Source organism: Penicillium riverlandense, assembly GCF_028828495.1.
Source record: "Penicillium riverlandense strain IBT 135883 chromosome Unknown utg000006l_segment0_segment0, whole genome shotgun sequence".
Taxonomy (NCBI): domain Eukaryota; kingdom Fungi; phylum Ascomycota; class Eurotiomycetes; order Eurotiales; family Aspergillaceae; genus Penicillium; species Penicillium riverlandense.
This window is the reverse complement of record NW_026643197.1, coordinates 935,229-951,550: the sequence shown is the minus strand read 5'-3', so window position 1 is coordinate 951,550 and position 16,322 is coordinate 935,229. Positions and strand designations below refer to the sequence as shown.

Below are 16,322 nucleotides of genomic sequence, written 5' to 3'. Positions count from 1 at the left end.
TAAGGAAGGTAGTGCGCCCGCATTCCTCGTTCGTCTTCGGGCTATAGTAGTTCGGGTCGAACTTTATTTCACAACGCTAGTCTAATTTCATGACGGATATGAGCGGAACCTAGTTGAGAAAGATACCAGACATAACTTTTCCATGACAACGAGAATATACGTATCAATGACAACAGCAGATGAAGTAAATTACGAACATACCGTTGGGTGAAGGCTTCTAGACTTCGCCAAAAGACTGGTCGGGTTTTGATCAGATCCAGAACTAGGCTGCGGGAGAACCCATACTAAACCGAACCGAACCAGACCAAATCCACAAATAGGTCGGGTTTTGGGTCGAGATAGGTAGTCAGTAATAAATCAGTCGCAAACAATACAAACATTAGGAAACCTCGTAATGACAAAATTTATGCAAGTTTGCTCTGTAATTCTACGTATTTCCCGTACGTGTTTATTTTGATTTTTGTCTAGCATCTCTAGTCGTAGTCATCATATTATAGCGGATTTAAGGACAAGCAAATCAAAATCTAGTTAATTACACTATCCCTAATCCTACTCAAATCCGTCATCCTCACGGTTCTTACGCGTCCGCCCTCATGTACTTAACTAAATATGACTTTCAAAATGCCCCACCCAGCGGCCGACGGGGTGGGTCTTGGGTCGAGACTATCGATCCTTCTGCCAGTTATGCCAAAGCATATCCAGAACGCGCTCTAGAATATTAAATGACAGTAATATATACAATACTGCGCCAGTTATCATAAGTAACCTAAGTTATCGTATCGCATGTGTAGTTCCATAATGTGTACGCTCATGGGCTCTTGCTGGGTCGTGGGGTAATCCATAGATACTCAAAGAGGCAATATGGCGAGGTATAGGTGAAGCCATGGTGAATCTATTAGTGGTAAAGGGGAGATCTCATTTCCGAAAGCAGCCCATTGTCGCCAATTCTTGATTTCATAGATCTAGAACGAGCCCAAATCTTGTCAACTTCGATGGTTGCTAGTCTCTCTACCGTTTCTGCATTGACTTGCCATGGCCTAGCGACATCCAATTCCAGCTTAATCACAAACTTGTTCGTGACGGGATTTTAATTTTCATCAATTCTTCACATGGAACTGGTTGTGTACTGTCTGACCTTTTCTCACTGTTCGTGCTGCTTTACGCTGTTTTACTTTTCTTTCTTTTTCTGACAAGGAATGACCCAAGATTAGCCATTTTACGAAAGGGCAGGTAGACGCGTTAGTACGGTATTCAAGCTACACATGGAATTGCTTTCGTAATGATTTTCTGGATTATACAATTCTGTTTTCGGCACTTCCTGTCCAATGGAACCTTAGCAACCGTATATCTCAAACTAACCTCGATGTTCATCCTGCATTGAAGCGTGGTGGGATCTTATTTGTAGATCGTACCAAATCTCAAACCTTAGATTAACTATATCCGTCACTGAAGCCAGTAATACAGGCGTCGTATTAAATAACAATACAGGGAGTAGGGAGCTGACCCTAGGCTGCTACCAACTTCAGTCCTTGGTTTCAAGTTCATAAGTGAGCTACCTATGATGCAAGGTTTATTGCCGCTGAATCGATCACTCGCTGACCTAGACCATCTCTTGAGTGCCAAATTTTGCAAATAAAGCAGTTGGTAAGTCTCTACCTCAATTGATGTCTTCGTTTTAATCATCATTTACTCAAGACCAATGATCTGAAGCTTTATATTCCACCATAAACAAGCACATACAAAGAACCGCATACAAATATGAATTTCAAGATTCTTTTTGCTGTCCTTGCATTCTCCAGCCTTGCTGCTGCTGATGAATCTGTTGATGAGAATGACCTTGACGCAAGACAATTGGCCTGCTATTGCTGTACCGGTTATGTTGTGAGAGGCGTTGCTGGAACTCGGTGCGGTAGCTGTAAGCCGACCAAACTATCTAAATATTCAGTTCTTTTGGCTAAAAGTTCACAAGTGGGGGAGTATTGTGATGTCGATGATGAGCTCTGTTGCACCCATGGTGCCATTATCTACCCTCCGCTTGTCAGTATATGTTTATTATCCATTTCGTTCAGCCACATCTTGTGTATGGAACTAACAACCCAAAAATTCTAGAGCTCTCTAAACAGTAGCTCTATTGTCTGCAAAGGTCGTTGAATGCAAATGGCCACCGTCCTTCACCGGCTCCGACAGCCAAAGGAGGACTGGAGATGGTTTGTTGCAAAGGGCTTTCCGGCTGAAAAGTACTTTGAAATTAATTTAAGTTGTTTTTTCTTAAAGTGTCTCAGCACTTATGTGGTTCATATTGTTTGGCTCGTTAGTTCACCAAAAGTAAATTGCTTTATCCTTCTGCATCCGTCCATTCATGATCTCTTCTTGGTATCCCTCGTAGTATCACTAAGGTTAAGCGCACTTCTGCTGTAGTAGTTACTTTCCCTCGCTTTTTCAACCAATCATTCCAATCATTTGCATGTCTCCATCCTGTTTTTATCATTTCGTTGTAGTCTTCGGCTATCTGCTGGAGTGGTCTCAAGCCAGATCAGAGATCTCCGACGTCTGCGTGCTCTTTCTCTGAATTCTTCTCAGTTTATTCGTTGTTAGGTCGTCCACAGGCGGTGCAATCGACCCATGGAAAACCACCTGAAGTCTTACAGAGAGTGACTGTGTCTCTCTAGACTATAACTACGTGCTTGACACAAGAATCCAGCCCATTTTATGACGCTAAACCATTGGTAGATTGTCAATATTCAGAATTATACTAGTAATTCACTCTTCTGCGCGCTCTCCCCACGTGCCTTCTAACTATCTATTTGTAGCTGGGTGAGTGACTATCAGTGAATTCTTACTGTTGTATGCTTCTGCCTTCCTATTTTGTCTCTGGTCATTTAATCTTTAGCCCCTATAGCGCACAGGACAATTAGAAGCCCAGAGATATACCCGAGGAATAGAAGATGGACGAGCTTCACGATCCTGAGGACGTTGTACATTTGAGCGTAGTCGATGGTCTGTGAATGGGCGGCGTGCTCATTTTGCAACCTATAAGATATTATATACGCCAATCACTTTTAAATTAAGTGTTCGATACGAGACCTGCCCAGGCATGAACTTAGGTTGAGTTCCGGTTGGACCAATCCTGGACAACCCTCAGGATATATGCGCGGAATTTGTGCTGTTCCCTCGATGGCGCGAAAGACTTAATAATGATCTTAATAAGTCTCTCAGCATCCACTAGACTAGTCCCGCTTTGACAGATACTTTACAATTCTTCTTTCGTCGAAACGTGTAGCATCTGCTCACTTCGGTCCTTGGTGGCATTCTCGGTATCACCAATGCGTCACAACAGTTTCGAAGTCGCGCGCCACGAGGGTAGCCTAACAATCGAATGGCAACTAGGCAAACTCTAGCTACTCTAACTGCAGCTGTTTGCGTTATCTCCTATTTACCTTTGTCCTTCAACGTGGTCGAAAGCGGTCAATTTAGCCTGTCTAGTTCTTCTTATGAGATGGTCTTAGAAAGTCAAGCATAAAGAGCTATCAAGCACTGAACCACGATGTCGACGTCTGTTTATAATAGCCCTCAGAGGAGACGTGAGGTTTTCGAATCTGGACCTACTACTGCTAGGAAAGTGTGTCGGTCCCTGACTATGCCTAAAGATGACTAGACTAAATTCAACTACTTGGCAAGCTATTCTCGCTATTTTTACCATGTTGTCTGCTGGTTTTATTCGAAGTCTTGCTGTGAAATCTCTTGTATCAACCTCATTAAGCTTCGAGCCGTCATATATGGGGTGGAAGCGCATCCACTTCGACATGTGCCATACGCGAGACAGAGGTATTCTATTATTGTCCTACTCGCGATGACCGTGCGAAAGAACTGTTTGTCAGATTCATTTTGCCTATCATACAGTACGATTTCCCCAATTTCATTTTCTCCCGACAGGTCCGACTATTCAAGAACGCAGTAGTACTAAGCTTTTCAAACAGTTCCAGCTGCCAGCACGTATCCACCATCAACAACGATAGTCTGCCCGTTGAGGTATTGGTTCGAAACAGTGAAAAGAACGGCACCTGCCATATCCTCATCCTTTCCTGGACGTCCAGCAGGGACCTTGCCCTCATACCTCTCCTTGGGAATCGAGCTCTTTTGCTTCTCATCACTGTCCTTAGCCGTCATCTCTGACGGGAAGACTCCAGGTGCGATGTTGTTCACCCGGAGTTTGATTTTCGACGAGGCGATTTCATGTGCTAGCATTTTAGTCACATGAATAGCAGCCGCTTTACTAGCGTTGTAGGCGAAGTGGTGCTGAGCTGTCTTGACAATACCCGAGATGGAGGAGATGTTAACCACGGTACTAGACCACCCTGGCTCGTCCTCCGTACCCTTGTTAAGCAATGGTAGGAATGCCGTGGTTGTAAAAAATAGCTGAGTTACGTTAGTGCGCATCACATCTTCCCATTCTTCGACTGTGCTGGTGTTGTGGAAAAGCTCTTCTTGAAGTTCTTTCGGATCCTCGTACTCCGTCGTATGATGTGAAGAACTGATGCCAGCGTTGTTGATTAAGATGTGCAACTTGGACTCCTTAGTTGAAATCTCGTCGACGAGCTTCTTAATCGATTCCTTGGAGGTAATGTCTGCGGTGATAGGGATAATCTGGCCGGGAATATTCTTTCCGTACAATTCTGCCACCCGCTCGAGTTTCTCGCCCGTGCGACCGGTGATGTACACCTTAGCACCGTTGACAGCGAGCGATTGAGTGGCCATCAAACCAATTCCCGATCCGCCACCGGTGACAAGGGCGACTAGTTCGTTAGTTGGCACCGCCCCGCATTCAAGTATATGGCACACTCACCTCTATCCTTGACATTGAAGACATTCTCGAGCTTGAAGCTCTGGTTGGTATCTTGAGCAGACATTCTGAGGGCTGGTCCGATGTTGGTTGAGAAATTCCGGCAAATTCGTCCCAAGACAGATCGGTAAGCCATCGCTGAGCTTGCGGCGCCAGTACTTTTATAGATCGAAATTATGTATTTTACGTCAGTTAGTCGGTATTCGACGAAGTGAAACTTAAATCAAACAAAGGGGCGAATATGAGGTAACACGGTTGGCTGGTTAAGGTGTGAAGTCATGACTACAACAGCGTTCCGTGCTTTTCTAGGCCCTTGTACCTGAATGGACGGGCGCAATACCGGATGCGGGGCATGGCTTCCCTGTTTCTTCCATTCAGTATGCATCCCTCTGGGCCCACGAAACAAGAATATTGTATCATGCTGACGGTCGCGAGATCTCGATTCACCTTTAATCCGGCATATGGCAGAACAATAAATGATATGCCGGCAAATCAAAACCGGCGAGGTGGAGAAAAGTAAAATGTCGCCTGAGTCACGATCGCAAGGTCGTTGAAGTAGCCCATGCCATCCTGCTGTCTCTTCATTCGATGGGGAATTTGTCTAAATATGCTCACTACCATGTACGGACCGCCAGGTTCGAGAGACCTCCTCTACGCCCAATCACACTTTTGATAACATTCACCTCTGTGCAGGGGTGTCAGAATTCGATGATACAACCAGGCTGCGGCGGCCGAGTTCCAGGAAAATGGACGTAGATAGATGCAGCTGTTGGCTAATTGGATGGAAGACGGGGCCAGATGAACCGTGCGTTGGTACACCTCCGAAGGTTTCTCGCCCCTGCACCCAGAACGGGCGTCTCTTTTTCAGCATTAGTTGAGCCGCTGGCTGTGACCTGGTATGCGGTCAATGCCTCTCCTTTCAAAAGTACTGAAAATGTCTTGGATGTGGGTGGTGGTCGAATTGCAGGGTGCCAAGGTGATTATAGTTGTCGAGCTCTTGGAGAGCCGCAAGCGACTTGCTTTAGATTTAGGCTCGACACATGTTCTGGAAACTTTTCAAGTGAATTGAGAGCACTGCGAAGTGAGCTACGGAGGAAGGCTGTGAGGATGTGGGGAGAGGTAAGCCTGACGACACATCACGAGCCACGACGATGAAGTCCTGGATTTCGCGGCGGCGTCACAAATATTTCAAAATCGCACGCCTGCGGGGTATCCTAAGTACGGTATGCGATTGGGGTACGGTAGGTTTGGTTGGGTTTCTCGATTCGTTTTCAGGAAGTAGTTCATTTCAATTTATATCTACCGCCTATCCATTGACTACAACTCCCCCGTTAGGGTGCAAACTTTGGCCAGAAATAAAGCTACTATCCTGGCTGGCAAGGAAGACGAAACATGTTGCAACCTCACTTGGTTGTCCCGGGCGACCCATTGGTGTGCCGCTAAACTGCTCCTGAGCAGAAGTATTCATGGTTGCCGGAATCAGAGGGGTCCATACTATGTTATTATTAGTATTTGCACATTCCTTTCTGTGGAGCTCTCTACTTACTTGGCCCAGGACACACACAATTCACCCGGATTCCATTCTTGACTTGCTGGTTGGACAATGCCCTGGTAAACGCAACGATTGCTCCCTTTGTTGACGTATAGTCAAGCAGATCAGGGCGACCGATATAGTGGTTGACGGAAGCGCAATTAATTATCGTCGACCCGTTATTGAGGTGAGGAAGCGTGTACTTCGAGAGATAGAAGATAGGGTGAATATTAGTGTCGAATGTGCTTTCCCATTGGGACCTATTAAATAGGTCAATGTAGGATTCTCGGTGTCAACAGAACAGATAGAAACATACTCTTTTAAATCCTTGATATCGTCAATCATCGTTTGAGTCCCAGCATTGTTGACTAGGATATCAATACCACCCAAGCTCTTCAGGGCTGTGTCGACCACCTTTTGGCAATTATTTTTATACCGAAGGTCGGTTGCGAAGCAATAACAGCGCTGCCCTATTTCTTCCACTCGTTTCTTTGTCTCCTGCGCATCTTTTTCCTCTTCTGGCAGATACGTGATCAGGCTAGACGCTCCTTCCATGGCAAATAGAATGGCAATTGCGCGACCGATTCCTGAGTCGCCACCAGTGATTATGGCATTCTTCCCTGAGAGCTTCCCCGCTGCTTTGTAGGTCTGATACCCGTTATCCTCAGTTGGGATTTGTTCTGAGGTTGGCTTTGGACCTTCCATCTCAGCCTGTAAGCCGGGCTTTTCGTGGTGCTCAACAGGGATTTGATGACCTGCACTTCTTATGAAAAGGAGACAAATTAAGTTGAATTATACATTAGCTTACCCTGTTGAAATTGGGACTGAGGTCCCCGAGAGGGCTTTTCCACTTCCTGTTGCATTTGGGCGATGTTTTTGTTCAGACGGTTGTGGGGAGCCGCAATGGAGATAGTATACCAATGGTCAAGAGGTAGCGAGATATGATTGAGCAAGTGAAATATGAGAGATTTGCAACGTCAAAATGGCTGCTAAACGTTCTTGATATTGTTGATATTTGGTAAGAACCCGTCGATCTCGTCAGAATGACGTCTATTCATGCCAGCAACCCGGGCAATGTCTAGAGCTCACCCAATTTACTTGTACACCTACGTTTTCTCTCTCAAAAACCTGATCCAGCATCTTGATCTCTTGGCTCTCGAATTCGCGATCGTAAATTATCCACAACTTGCTTTCTCATTTAAAGACGCAAGAGTGGCGTCAACAAAAAGTGGGGCACGTGAGGAATCACCGTCTCAAGCTGATCATAGCACTAACAAATCTCCTACTTTATTCAACGATGGCAATCCAATCCAATTTTTCTAGGGGGCCAGATTTCATACCATCCTCATAGAACTATCAGATGTCTATTTTGCTGCCATGCCCCGTTCGTCTCATTAGTGGACGGCAGCAGATGGTTGATTGAGTGTTGGAGCAGCTGATTAATTGCAGACTAACGTATTTTGCAAGCGAACCGATCACACAAACGAGCTATATTGGTAGTCGTATTGGAAGTCAGACTGGAATATGGCCACAACAATATCCGATACCAAGAGCTCTTTCGGGGCGCGCTTATACATAATTGGCGGCTAACATGTGGAGGTCGACACGGCCATACGAGCCCCACTTAGTAACCTTTTGTCCCTACACCCTTAAAGCAACCCCTTCACTGCTCCAGCGTGGAAGAAAAACATCTCTGCATTCGTCTATCCTGTCATGAGACCAGTGACACTTGCGTTGTCGGTCTGTTCGCTCCTCATAACACCTGACGGATTCAGCGAAGCCGGGTACAGATCCAAAAGCTCCTTTGTGTGACAATGAAACTGATGCCCAGCTCCTCTCCTTTTAAAAAGACCAACTTCCCCAGCATCACGATGTCCTTTTGTCGAGAATGGGGTTTGACATAGCTTCCTGTATTTATAGCCTATCTATTCGAAGGTACCAGACTTGACTACAATGGACCCCCGTCAAGAGTCGCACTCGCTAAATACGGGGCATTAGCGCTTCCAATGCAAGCCCAAAGAAAGCGAAATCTTGGTACTTTCACTCAGCTGGAACATGGGGACGCAAGGAAGTTGATGAGTTTGTCACCTCTGTGTTTCCTCGGCCGTTTTGCACCACGATTTTTGAGTCGAAAGCAGACATTCTAGATATAATTTTGTATTGCTACCTAAACCTTAGGACTATCGCAAGGTCCACATGACGGGCTTGCCCTTATACTGAGCCTGCCGCTGGCCCGCACCCCTCAACCTTGTGCAGTGTCACGTTTATTCGCTTCGGTTATCCACCGTGGTGAACGAACATGAGGTTATGTATCACTGGACTAGGTTGCCAGAGTCAACAGACCGGGCTGATAAGGCAGGAGGTTATAGGAGCCGCTCGACGATGTGGATCTTCCCTGGTAGAGTAACTGCAGATTGCACGGATCAATGGTCATTGTCTGGTCGTTGGTGCTGCGAATCAGATCTCCGGAACTAATGTCGTTGGTCCAGGTGGCACCACTGTTGGCTTTACCAGCGAAAGGGGCACTCTCGCTTGTGGCCTGCGGTGTCCATGAACCGCTCAGACTGGTGGCCGTGAATGAGCGGAAGTATCGCCCGTTTGCTCCAATCGCTTCAACGATCATGAGGTATTGGTTCTGGCCCGAGACAGTGTAGACACCAACTGCTTCGAATAGGTTGTCAGTCGAGTCGGTTAAGACCACTGTCGCTGATGAGCCGAAGCTGCCCGGGAAATCTCCGATGGGCATACTGGCCCGGTATATGCTGCCATCGTCTCCTGCAAAGAATAGGTACATGTCTGAGCTGTCGGCGATGAGTGCCGGGTCGATCGGACCGGTGCTGGAGCCGGAGATGCTTCCGGAGTAGAGCGTTTGCGCCGATGACCATCCATCCGCATTGGTGGGATCGCTTGACGTCATGTAGCAGAATGGGGACGCACACCATTCATAGGCGAGTACCCAAATGCTCTTCGGGGAGAAGTAGAAAAGTGTAGGCGCAACGGCGCCCGAACTCATCCCGTTCTGGCTCGCTGAGGCCATGTCAGACCAGTCCGAGAAAAGGCCGAAGTTCATCGAGCCGTAGGACCCTGCCGTATTGACGTCCGACGCATACACAAGATGCTGGCCGTTGTAAGGGACATGAGTGAAGTCCTTGACCGAGACCCATCCTGACTCCGGGCTCGCCAGCGGTCCAGTCGATGTCCACTGATACGACGACGGAAGACTGCACGAGGCCGAGACAATTGGAACCGACGCTAGCAACGCGAGGCTGGTTGTCGCTTGGCTAACATTGGACTTTACGAAACGCATCTTAGCTATTCTCTTGGCAATGATAGAAAGGAAGAAGTTTGGTCATTCAAATGATGGCCACGGAAGGACGAGGCAGAGAATCACTGGGTTTATATACCTACGGCATGGCTATATAGACCTAATTGCATACAACAGATCCCATACCTTCAGTTATCGGCTGAATATGGGGTAATATAGTCCAGACAGCAGGGTCTGTTCTTCCGTGTGACGTACCCCTTAATAGGCTCTTCCATCAATGAAAACCGTCAACGAATCCCTCTATGCTTTGGTGATTGAATGTCGATGGCACCGTGCCTCCAGCGCCAGTCCCTAAGCAGGAAATCTCCGGTGGTATGTCCCGCGTGGGCCCGTAGCGAATGTGTAGAAACTTCTTGTCGATCAGGCGAAACCGTTGCGGGGTCGACGTATGAGAAACGGGACATTCTTTGGCGGCCAAGCGCTACTTCGAAAGGCGATTGCCTGCTAACGACGTCACAATACTATTCACAATCGACGGCGCGCGCTGCCTCAGACTGAGACTTTTCCAATGCCGCTGGATGTATGAACTCCGTACTCGTTCGCGCAAGGATCGGCTTCAAGTCGCCGAGCGAAGCGACAGTCATGGCTTGTGAACAAAATCCAGACACGAGGAGCTGCTCGTCTCTCAAGCAAGCGCTAACCATATACATAAAGTATCGTTTTGTTGATTACTTTCCTCCCAGCATTGATTGATTGATTGATTGATTGATTGATTCCTGTGTCAGTCTTCAATCTGCCGTCCGCCACCGCCCTCGCGCCGCCCCATGTCTCGCGCCGCCGGGGATCAGCACTCATCAACAACGGACAGATCTCCGTTAGAGCTTCGACCGACTAACGTGGTTCTCGCCGCCGGCATCCCAGGCCCACCGATCATCTGTTTTGTTCACCATGGATCAAACGCAATCCGGCGATTTGAACTGGCGCCTCAGCGCACACCCGATCACGCTACTTGTCTTCTTAGGCTTCCGCATCGGTTCGTCCCCAGTGCTACCAGAGGGTCAATGAAGGACTAATTTTGAATCCAGGTGCTCTATTGATGTACCTCTTTGGTGTTCTCTTCATTAACAACTTGTACCCATCCCTCTCCCTGTCCAATAGCTCCAGTTCCAACTAACACCTCAACACTAGCATCCTCGTCTTCATCCTGACCCTCCTGCTCCTCTCTGCCGACTTTTACTACTTGAAGAACATTGCCGGCCGGCGACTCGTTGGCCTGCGCTGGTGGAATGAGGTCAATACATCCACCGGTGACTCGCACTGGGTCTTCGAGTCTTCCGACCCTAACGTCCGCACCATCAATACCACCGATAAGCGCTTCTTCTGGCTCAGCATGTATGCCACCCCGGCCCTGTGGGTTGGACTGGCTATCTTGGCCATTGTGAGATTGGTCGGTGTCATCTGGCTGAGTCTCATTGGTTAGCTATTCTTTCCCCTAGGTAGCTGCCGCACGAAGACTAACGTGATCTAGCTATTGCCCTCATCTTGACTGTCACCAACACCATGGCCTTCTCTCGCTGTGATAAATTCAGCCAGGCCTCGACGTATGCCAACCGGGCACTGGGTGGTGGAATTGTCAACAATCTGGCTGGTGGTCTGCTGGGCAGGCTCTTCAGGTGATTGATCGGCCTGGTGCATGGGATAATCCTCTGAGGTGTCTTCCTGTGGAGTGTGTATTTCTATCAGATTGAGGTGTGTGCGTGTGTGCTTTGGTGTGATGATTATGCTGCTGTGCAGTCTTCAGATCTTCGGAATTATCCTGTATTTAAGCCACTCGAACTCTTCTTTTATAGATCGTGCATTTTGATCAATGCGATTGATGGTGGGTGGATCATCTTTCGTGTCTGTGCTCTGTGCTGATATGTCTTACTGTTCCAAGTATTCACACCATCTATACAATTGTTGGTTCACGACCGATGCTGTCGTCCCATGTCGTAGTCCGCGCTGGGGTACCGCTGCCTGGCAGGTGCCTGCCTGCCAACAGAAAGTACCCCCAAGGGAAGGCACCTCCCAACACTGCTTCTGTCTTCTTCCCCCCTCTTCTCTTCTTCCATTTCCTCCCCGTCTTTTCCCTTCAACCTCGACCTTCCCTTTCAACCTTCCATCTTTGCTGGTGTTTCGAGACTCAAGAGCACGGCTGGTAAGTGCCCTAACTCCAGATACCCTCTCCTTTGCTTTATTGGGCCATGTGACCCTCATCCGTTATACATCCTGCCCCGTCTGTCTTGTCTTTTCCCATTTTGCCTTCTTTCTTCCCCCTTTCTTCCTCCAGACCATATGTACCTTGCCTCCCTAAGGAACTTGCAGGGTGGAGTCCTGGCTTTCATTTGCACTGCAAGCTCAGTTAGCAAGATGCTGATTCCTGCAGAACTGATCGCTTTATCTCTTTACAGAAACTTCTCATCCAACGATGTCTAACGACTGGGGCCAAGAGTCCCCCAAGAAGGGCTTCGACAGCTGGGGCGAGGACAACAAGCCCCAGAGTGTCGAGACCGTTGGCTGGCATCCGAGCGCGACTGGTAAGCTCCGTACATTATCTCTAGCCCCCATTGAACCTGACAGGATACACAAAGGCCGCGAAAATGCCATGCCCGGTGCCGCCATCTCTCCTGGCCGTGGCCAATCTGGCCGTTTGTCTCCTGCCCAGCTCTCTACGGGCGCGCACTCCAGCGACGGGAAGGCGAATGACATGGAGATGCGGTGCCGCTAGTAAGTTCTTCTTCGGCGTCCAAGGTACAACGGGAGAGTTCTGACAGAACAACAGCTGTGACGAGCCTGGCCATTTCGCTCGTAATTGCAACAACCCCATGAAGTGCTTCAATTGCAACCAGCCCGGGTGAGCCGCATACATTGCAAGATTCTCGAACGTTTTACTGACATACTGTCGCTACAGTCACGAGAAGGCGGACTGCAACCAGCCTCGCAAGACCATGGCTTGCTTCAACTGCGGCCTGGAAGGGTATGTGAACGAACCACACTGCGACTGACTGTATGCTAACGGTAAACGATGCAGCCACTCCAAGGCGGATTGCCCCGAACCTCCCAAGACCACGGCTTGCTTTAACTGTGGCCAAGAAGGGTAAGCCAATACTTGCTGCAATATTTGCGATCTGCTAATACGTGTACATACAGCCATGCCAAGGTCGACTGCCCGAATCCCCGTGTCTTCCAGGGCACTTGCAATATCTGCAACAAGGAGGGACACCCTGCTGCTCTTTGCCCGGAGAAGCCTCCCACTATTTGCAAGAACTGCCAGACAGAAGGTAAGAAAACCGATTTCTGAACTTGACGTGAGCGTGTCTGACCTGGTCTGGTTCAACAATAGGCCACAAGACGCAGGATTGCACCAACCCCCGCAAATTCGATCTCAATATGGTCGCTGACAAGGTTCCGACGGAGGCATGGGCCATGATGAAGCAGGCGAGCGATGAGCGGGACCTCGAGGACTTCCGCACGGTAGTAATTTGCGCCTTTCGTGAAACTAACCTCCACTGACTTGCGTATACAGGCTCTGTCTATCTACTCAAAGGCCGTTCCTGCCGCCACCTTTGTGGACATCGAGAAGAAGATGCGTGATGAGAATTTCAACATCTATTTCATTGCTCTGGTAATTTATATGTGCCTTTTTGTCTCGAGACCATCCAGTAACACATTTCGGTTGCAGCAAAAGGACGTTGGTGATGTTATCAGCTTGATCAACCTCCAGGGCAAACTGGGTTGCACCTACTCCGTCGGATTCTTCTACAGCCCGAAGCCGCAGCGCACTACTCTCCGCGTCCGCTGGCCCGAGAACGAGGAAGTCAACCTGGAGCATCTTGCAGACGCCGGTCTTCCGTTCGATCGCATGGTGCCCAAGTGCCTCAACTGCGGAGGTAAGAAGGAAACCGACAACCGATGAGACGAGTTGCTAACAAAAAAATTAGAACTGGGCCACATTGCCAAGTGGTGCAAGGAGGAGCGTGTTGTGGTTGAGCAAGTCGAGATCAAGTGTGCAAACTGCAATGCCATTGGACACCGTGTGCGCGACTGCACTGAGAAACGCCGCAGCAAGTTTGGGTGCCGCAACTGCGGGTAAGTCTTTTGTGACATCCAAGATGTAATATTATACTGACCTCGATCAAGATCGGAGCTTCACGAAGCCGATAACTGCCCAGAACCCAACACGGTCGAGTGCCGTCGTTGCAACCAAAGTACTGTGTTATTTATGCCTGGTGGAAACTTTATATGCTGATGGTTATTGTCTAGTCGGACATTTTGCAAAGGATTGTCCCACCAAGGAGGCTCGCACTTGCCGCAACTGCGGGTAAGTATCATAAACTACCGTATCTGCTGGTTTCTAACCCAATAACAGTTCCGAGGACCACATTGCTCGCGATTGCCCGACCAAGGAGGTTCGCACTTGCCGTAACTGCGGGTTAGTACCTCAAGTCATAAAAGCCACATTGATCTAACGAGACGGCAGCTCGGAGGATCACATTGCCCGTGAATGTGACAAGCCTCGCGATCCCTCTACAATGACTTGCCGCAACTGCGATGAAGGTAAGCTTTCCTGAGTTTCTTTTATCATCTTGTGATGGCGATTAACACACTTCGTCTACAGTTGGCCATATGTCTCGTGATTGCACCAAGAAGAAGGATTGGTCGCGAGTCAAGTGTAATCAGTGCGGTGAAAGTAGGTTGACACCCACAGTTGATATGTCCTTGTGGTCCGCTAATCATAAAGCAGTGGGACACACTATTCGACGCTGCCCTCAGGCTCCTGAGCAGGGGCAGGCTAGCGTCTCCGGTGGCGCTGGTGACAACTGGGGCACTGGCATGGCGACTGATTCGGCCTTCCTGACTGATCCGGCGGCGGACAATGGTGGACTTTGGTGATTGACACGCGAAGATATGATGACACGGGGTGACGAAGCATGAAATGAAAAATGAAGTGACAAGGATACGGAGTGATGGTTCATTGACAGTGGGAAGTCTGGACTTGGTCTGGAGTTAGCGATCGACGACTTGCTGCATTGAATTATGGTTGATTTGGCACCGCGCAGATCTTGTTTCTTGCGCAATCGCCGCAACCATATAGTGGTGTCTCTCGCGCTCTGTTCAGTCCTATTCTGATCTGCCCTTTTCTTTTGATTTTTTCAACATCTGCGATTTTCCCTCTTTTTTATACTTCTTTTGCCCACTTGCGCTTTTCGAGTTGGATCTTTGTTTTGGTTACTGGCCTGGCGATTGATACCAGACTTGGGGAGTTTGATTCCTTTTCCTACCGGAAAATAGGAGACAAATATCCTTGGTTATGGGACAGATGCTGACCGGTTACGACCAAGACTTTTGATCCTAACGGAAGTTAGTTGCTTTTGTTTTTCTTTTCCTTTTCCCCCTTTTCTGTTCTTTGCAATGCGATTCAAATTCCTTGCCTTTACACATGTCCTGAACAACGTGGGTAATAATCCACAGTAATAATTTACGTCGACGCTGCCCTCCACCCCTGACAGACCAAAGCACCGTGGACCTACGCTACCGATACCCACGGGGCAGCCAGTGTGTGGGGCGGGGCACGCGGGATGCATTGCGTGGAGAACTTATGACAGCATAGCCCGACCATCCTGGCTTTTCAAATCCTTGTAGAATGCACCTGTTGTTGACTGGCAATTGATATCAGACACCAAGACACGGGATGCCGTTACCGAGTTAGGTCCCGACACGGGATTCTCGGCTCTTCGGCGTTGGCTGATCAATTCTTAGCCCAGCCGATTCGGGGCTAAGCTCGGGCTTGGGGACGCCCGAGCCGGTTTTTTGTCGGATTCCTTCAACCTATGTATGCATGTCCTGACGCAATCGTGCACTATCTCAGCTACGGCGCACTTGCTTGCTCAGCTTTTCTTTCTGATTATGCATGACCTACATGGAATAAAATACGCCCGTTCCAATGTTTCTGTTGATTTAGACGGCGGGCACATTTTGATTCTGAAAGGCTCCGACTTTTGTCGTTGGCTACGACAGAATATATGTTTAATGATAGTCGGATTGGTCTTGTAGGGACAGGAAGATTTCTATCCCCCGGCTTAACTAGTAGCCCGCAGGGAAACGGGGTCCGACTGTGTTTTTTCGGCCGCTGATCGTGCGACTGGCCATTATTGATTGAATGATTGCGCTGTGGGTGTAAAACTAGGTACATATCCACGAAGCGGTTAAGAATAGAGAGTCCAGTCCGGTCTATGCATGGTTATCCTATGATTTTTAGCGGAAATCAGGTCACCGGTATTCTAATCGAATGAGCTGATCAATGCTCCACAATTTTGTGGCAATGAGACGCTATTCAACCCGTTCCAATCAGGCAACAATTCGCGCGGTTATAGTGAGAATATCTCTGTGAACTATTTTCACGTCGCCAGCGCAAAATCTAAGAGGTATCCATTGAAATCTCATGGTAGTATTCTTGCCTGGTCAGGGTCGCACTCTTACGCTTGACAACGTGTCTGCCGAAAGAGGTATCCCGACGAGAAACACTGCATCCACGGGGAACACCGAGCTTCGGCTCCGTAACTGGGGTACTGAACCGGCGAATATTCGCGCGGTTAGCCACCTACCAGTCATCGGCCTCCCGTGAATCCTCCACCCGTGGCCGGGCC

At 48.5% G+C, this 16,322-nt stretch overlaps 6 protein-coding genes across 6 annotated transcripts; 2 read left to right on the top strand and 4 right to left on the bottom strand.

The window, feature by feature from the left end:
- Nucleotides 1-3,969: 3,969 nt before the first annotated feature.
- N7474_006618 (SDR family NAD(P)-dependent oxidoreductase) lies at nucleotides 3,970-4,907 on the bottom strand (the record flags this gene model as incomplete). The annotated part of the gene is made up of 2 exons (XM_057198028.1): nucleotides 3,970-4,793; nucleotides 4,844-4,907. The coding sequence occupies 2 exons, from the start codon at nucleotides 4,905-4,907 to the stop codon at nucleotides 3,970-3,972; spliced, it is 888 nt and encodes a 295-aa protein (XP_057051468.1).
- Nucleotides 4,908-5,613: 706 nt separating this feature from the next.
- N7474_006617 (uncharacterized protein) lies at nucleotides 5,614-6,308 on the bottom strand (the record flags this gene model as incomplete). Its single annotated transcript, XM_057198027.1, has 2 exons — nucleotides 5,614-5,768; nucleotides 6,185-6,308. The coding sequence occupies 2 exons, from the start codon at nucleotides 6,306-6,308 to the stop codon at nucleotides 5,614-5,616; spliced, it is 279 nt and encodes a 92-aa protein (XP_057051467.1).
- A 70-nt stretch (nucleotides 6,309-6,378) lies between these two features.
- N7474_006616 (uncharacterized protein) lies at nucleotides 6,379-7,234 on the bottom strand (the record flags this gene model as incomplete). Its single annotated transcript, XM_057198026.1, has 3 exons — nucleotides 6,379-6,631; nucleotides 6,688-7,126; nucleotides 7,180-7,234. The coding sequence occupies 3 exons, from the start codon at nucleotides 7,232-7,234 to the stop codon at nucleotides 6,379-6,381; spliced, it is 747 nt and encodes a 248-aa protein (XP_057051466.1).
- Nucleotides 7,235-8,691: 1,457 nt separating this feature from the next.
- N7474_006615 (Alpha-L-arabinofuranosidase) lies at nucleotides 8,692-9,678 on the bottom strand (the record flags this gene model as incomplete). The annotated part of the gene is made up of 1 exon (XM_057198025.1): nucleotides 8,692-9,678. One exon carries the CDS (start codon nucleotides 9,676-9,678, stop codon nucleotides 8,692-8,694), a length of 987 nt encoding a protein of 328 aa, XP_057051465.1.
- A 906-nt stretch (nucleotides 9,679-10,584) lies between these two features.
- On the top strand, nucleotides 10,585-11,313 carry N7474_006614 (DUF846 domain-containing protein; the record flags this gene model as incomplete). The annotated part of the gene is made up of 4 exons (XM_057198024.1): nucleotides 10,585-10,669; nucleotides 10,722-10,767; nucleotides 10,825-11,111; nucleotides 11,165-11,313. The coding sequence occupies 4 exons, from the start codon at nucleotides 10,585-10,587 to the stop codon at nucleotides 11,311-11,313; spliced, it is 567 nt and encodes a 188-aa protein (XP_057051464.1).
- Nucleotides 11,314-12,103: 790 nt separating this feature from the next.
- Nucleotides 12,104-14,568, top strand: N7474_006613 (uncharacterized protein; the record flags this gene model as incomplete). The annotated part of the gene is made up of 16 exons (XM_057198023.1): nucleotides 12,104-12,212; nucleotides 12,267-12,402; nucleotides 12,458-12,529; nucleotides 12,587-12,652; nucleotides 12,707-12,772; nucleotides 12,826-12,956; nucleotides 13,019-13,149; nucleotides 13,202-13,300; nucleotides 13,358-13,565; nucleotides 13,617-13,764; nucleotides 13,816-13,883; nucleotides 13,939-13,996; nucleotides 14,045-14,107; nucleotides 14,156-14,232; nucleotides 14,294-14,365; nucleotides 14,420-14,568. 16 exons carry the CDS (start codon nucleotides 12,104-12,106, stop codon nucleotides 14,566-14,568), a joined length of 1,653 nt encoding a protein of 550 aa, XP_057051463.1.
- Nucleotides 14,569-16,322: the final 1,754 nt, after the last annotated feature.